The sequence below is a fragment of the Rutidosis leptorrhynchoides genome, chromosome 3 (assembly GCF_046630445.1).
Source record: "Rutidosis leptorrhynchoides isolate AG116_Rl617_1_P2 chromosome 3, CSIRO_AGI_Rlap_v1, whole genome shotgun sequence".
Taxonomy (NCBI): Eukaryota; Viridiplantae; Streptophyta; class Magnoliopsida; order Asterales; family Asteraceae; genus Rutidosis; species Rutidosis leptorrhynchoides.
The window spans coordinates 337,214,834-337,219,270 of NC_092335.1; the positions used below are offsets into that span (position 1 = coordinate 337,214,834).

Here is a 4,437-nt window from a genome sequence, read left to right on the forward strand (position 1 = left end):
CTTCAAAAGAGCGTGGCTCTATCTACTACTGAAGCATAATACATGGCCTTTACTGAAGCTAGTAAAGAACTAGTGTGGTTAAAGACATTCATGAAAGAACTGGGTAGCAAACAGACATAATATGTCTTATATTGTGATAATGAGAGCGCAGTAAAATTAGCGAAAAATCTAGTCTATCATGCTAAGACGAAACACATTAATAAGAAATATCACTTTATCAGAGAATGGATAAGAAATGGAACATTTAATCTGGAGAGCATTCCAGGTTCAAAGAATCCAGCAGATATGTTCACCAAACCAGTAACGCTGGATAAGTTGAAGCTGTGCAGAGCTTCAACTTGCCTTCAGGAATATTGAAGAGAAGGCAGGAACTAGAGAGAGAAGAGACGATCTAAGTCTTGCGTTACAGAAGTACAAGAGTGCAAATCGATGGTATTCAAAGCCTCCAGGTGGGAGATTGTTAATGTATGTAGGCTTCAGCATTTAAGTTAAGAAAACTGCAGCAAGTTTACTTGGTGGTTAAGTTAGGGTTTGGCCAACCTAATTTAAATGGGCCGGTTTTAGGGTTTACATAGATTAGGGTTTTGTTTAATCCTTATCTATAAATACTCTCTCATTTATACTTGTAATGTATCACCTCTAAATTAATAATATACTCTCTAGTTCCAAAGTGTATGTAGGTTTCACATCAAAACTGAACCACTATAAATTTCTTGTATCATTTTTATTCTTGTGTTTTATATTCAGGTATTGCGTATTAGGGTTAACTCTTATTAAAGGCAGGTTCAAGCCTTAACACTAGCTTAGCTATCATCTTCCTTAAACGGATCTAGGAAGTTGATTAATCTCATTGGGGGTTAATACTTGTCAAAAGTGAAGACAAGTTGATCTAAGTTAGAGGTAATCTTTCGACGAGATAGAAGGATTACGTTTGTTGTCTACAAAGGAGTATAAGATTTGTAAAGTGGATCTCCACCGGGTTTGGAGAAAACTTAGTGAAGAGAAATCTTGATAAGCTGTATCGAGGAGTGGATTAAGGTGGATTAGTTAACATCCACCCGAACCACTATAAATCCTTGTGCCTATGTTGTTTACTTTACTTCATACATTACTTTGAACATAAACACTATGCATATTGGTTTGAGTTGAATTGGTTGATCAAAGTCAATTTGAAATAGTTGATCATTCGAAAAAGTTTTAAATACGTACTAAGTAACTATTCACCCCCCTCTAGTTACTTACAGATGCATTACAACCTTTTGATATTTCTCCGATATTCCAAAACGCATGAGTTGCCTCGAGAAGGTCATCTTTAATAATGCTCCAGAATTTTTTGTAGAATCCTAAATTAAACTCATCTGGCCAAGTAGTTTCTGTACTTCCACACTCATTTATTGCCTCCCAAATTTTAGCTTCAGTAAATATGTTTTCGAGTTCTAGTGCTTCAGTATCTGTGATTTTTTTTAGTTCAGGCCCACCAAGCCCATGACAGCCCAACATAACCGGCCTGTTATGATCAGCCTTGCTAAAAGTTCAATAAAAATGCCCATAGCAGCCTCCTTAACATATTTTAGCACTTCGTTCCGTACTCCGTTATATTTAACCCTCGAATGTTGTTATTGTTGTATTTTCTCTTAATGGTAGAATGAAAGAATTTAGTATTTTCATCACCTTCTAATAACCATCGAATACGGGCCTTTTGTTTCAACATGATCGTTTTAAGTTTTTCTTTTGCAATCCATTTTCTACAAGTATCAATCCAACATTCTCTATCTGCATTACTTAATCCACCTTGTTCAGCCTTTGTTTCCCATTTATTTACCTCGACTTTTAGACTGTTAATCTTGTTGTCAATGTTGCCAAAATCAGTTTTGCTCCAAGCCTTCTTTTCAAGTTTAACATTCTTTAATGTATCCCTAAATAAACAATCTATCCTCGAACCGCTGACCCTTTTACCCCAACCATCTAAAATTACTCGCTCAACACCTTCTTTTTTGAGCCATTCATCAAACACCTTAAAAGGTTTCAGAACAAAGTCAATGATTTTATCTCTAAGAATGAGGGGATAATGGTCCGATTCCTTTTTATCTAGAGCCATAACTGAGAGATCATCCCAAATTTTAATGAAATTATTGTTGACAAGAAAATGGTCCAACTTACTGAACATAATGCCATCATCACTAATATGTGTACACACAATTTAGTCGATTCGACTGACTCCGAACGTTATTAAAAATCTCCACATAAAACCCAAGTAGAGTCAACATCCTATATAAGACCATCTAATGAACACAACACCTCTTTTTTTCCTACATCATTATGGGGTCTGTGTACTCTTTTTTAATATAACAGAAGTTTTCATTATCCCAAAGTGCTTGTAGCCACCCATACTCCAATGCTTTACATTTAGTTTCCTAGAATGCTGCGATACCGGCCTCTCACTAAAACATAATCCATTGTCCCACCCGAATTTACCCTCCACACCAAATCTACGAAAATTTAACGATAGAATATTCATAATTTAAAAACAAACAATAAAAAGATGGAGTTGGCTTACTGTGCATTGAGTTTAGGCCACCTCAATATAATTTGTTTCCTAAACTCTTTTAATTCCACATTACCGATCGACTATACACCTGAGGAACCCTCGCCTAATGCATTATGCCTCGACCAGTTGTTCCTTTTACCCTGTACCATCTCGCAAGTTTTGCATCTTCTTTTAGTACCCTTGATAATGCTAAAAACGAACATATATTTCATAGCATTATTCCTCAAGAAAGACAAGCTTTTAGTTGCAATTGTTCTATTTACAAGTGATATTCGTTTAAATAATAAAAGGTGAAGACAAAAGACAGATTCGACGAATTGAAGACGCAAATGACCAAAAAGCTCAAAAGTAAAAAATACAATCAAAGAGGTTCCAATTATTGATAAGAAACGTCTCGAAATTACAAGAGTACAAGATTCAAAACGTAAAGTACAAGATATTAAATTGTACGCAAGGACGTTCGAAAATCCGGAACCGGGACCAGAGTCAACTCTCAACGCTCGACGCAACGGACTAAAAATTACAAGTCAACTATGCACATAAATATAATATAATATTTAAATAATTCTTATAATTATTTAATATATTATATTTATTTATAAAACCATCGGTAAACAAAGAGCCAAACTTGTGTGAGCTGTAAAAGCAAACTCCGCGATTCGCGGAGTTTGATGGCCAAAAGGGCCGCGAGTCGCGGAGCCCCAATTTCTGAAACTCCCTATAAAAGCAACCGAATTCTGATCGCAAAAACCATCTTTTTTATTCTTCTCTCATAAACGTATTATATATATATATATTATAATTTTAATTTTAATTTTAATTTTAATTCTAATAATAAGGGTATGTTAGCAAATGTTGTAAGGGTGTAAGTCGAAATTCTGTCCGTGTAACGCTACGCTATTTTTAATCATTGTAAGTTATGTTCAACCTTTTTACATTAATGTCTCGTAGCTAAGTTATTATTATGCTTATTTAATCCGAAGTAATCATGATGTTGGGCTAATTACTAAAATTGGGTAATTGGTCTTTGTACCATAATTGGGGTTTGGATAAAAGAACGACACTTGTGGAAATTAGACTATGGGCTATTAATGGATTTTATATTAACTAAACAATACCTTGTTAATTTAATATACAAACTTATAATTCGACGTATTTATATATAACCACATACGCTTGACTGGGTACGGTGGGCGGGATATCTATAAATACCAATAATTATTCATTTTACCGGATACGGAACTAGATTAATAGTTAATAGACTTGTTGAAACAGGGGTGAATTACATTCAAGGGTAATTGGTGTAATTGTTAACAAAGTAGTAAAACCTTGGTTTACACGCAGTCGATAACCTGGTGTATTCATTAAACAAAGTATTAAAACCTTGTTACAATTCGAATCCCCAATTAGTTGGAATATTTGACTTCGGGAATAAGAATAATTTGACGAAGGCTTTCGCTCTTTATATTTATGACTGATGGACTATTATGGACAAAATCCGTATGGACATATTAAATAATCCAGGACAAAGGACAATTAACCCATGGGCATAAAACTAAAATCAACACGTCAAACATCATGATTACGGAAGTTTAAATAAGTATAATTCTTTTATTTCATATTTTATTTTCTTTATTTTATATTTAATTGCACTTCTAATTATCACATTTTTATTGTTATTGTATTTAATTGCACTTTTAATTATCGTACTTTTTAATTATCGCAAGTTTATTTTATCGCATTTTTATTATTCGCAATTTCATTATCGTTATTTACTTTACGCTTTAAATTAAGTCTTGTATTTATTTATTGTTTTACATTTGGTTTTAACTGCGACTAAAGTTTTAAAATCGACAAACCGGTCATTAAACGGTAAAAACCCCCCTTTA

General features: G+C 33.7%; 1 protein-coding gene across 1 annotated transcript; it reads right to left on the reverse strand.

The window, feature by feature from the left end:
- Positions 1-1,230: 1,230 nt before the first annotated feature.
- Positions 1,231-2,098, reverse strand: LOC139901146 (uncharacterized). The gene is made up of 2 exons (XM_071883881.1): positions 1,683-2,098; positions 1,231-1,525 (listed from the first exon to the last, which is right to left on the reverse strand). The coding sequence occupies exons 1-2, from the start codon at positions 2,096-2,098 to the stop codon at positions 1,231-1,233; spliced, it is 711 nt and encodes a 236-aa protein (XP_071739982.1).
- Positions 2,099-4,437: the final 2,339 nt, after the last annotated feature.

What these genes read in the sequence shown, in the direction of transcription:
- LOC139901146 (XM_071883881.1), bottom strand. Translation starts at nt 2,098, where the DNA reads ATGGCTCTAGATAAAAAGGAATCGGACCATTATCCCCTCATTCTTAGA. An exon ending in CAAAAGGCCCGTATTCGATG is followed by an intron (nt 1,526 to 1,682) that starts GTTATTAGAAGG and finishes TTGAACTTTTAG; the next exon opens with CAAGGCTGATCATAACAGGC.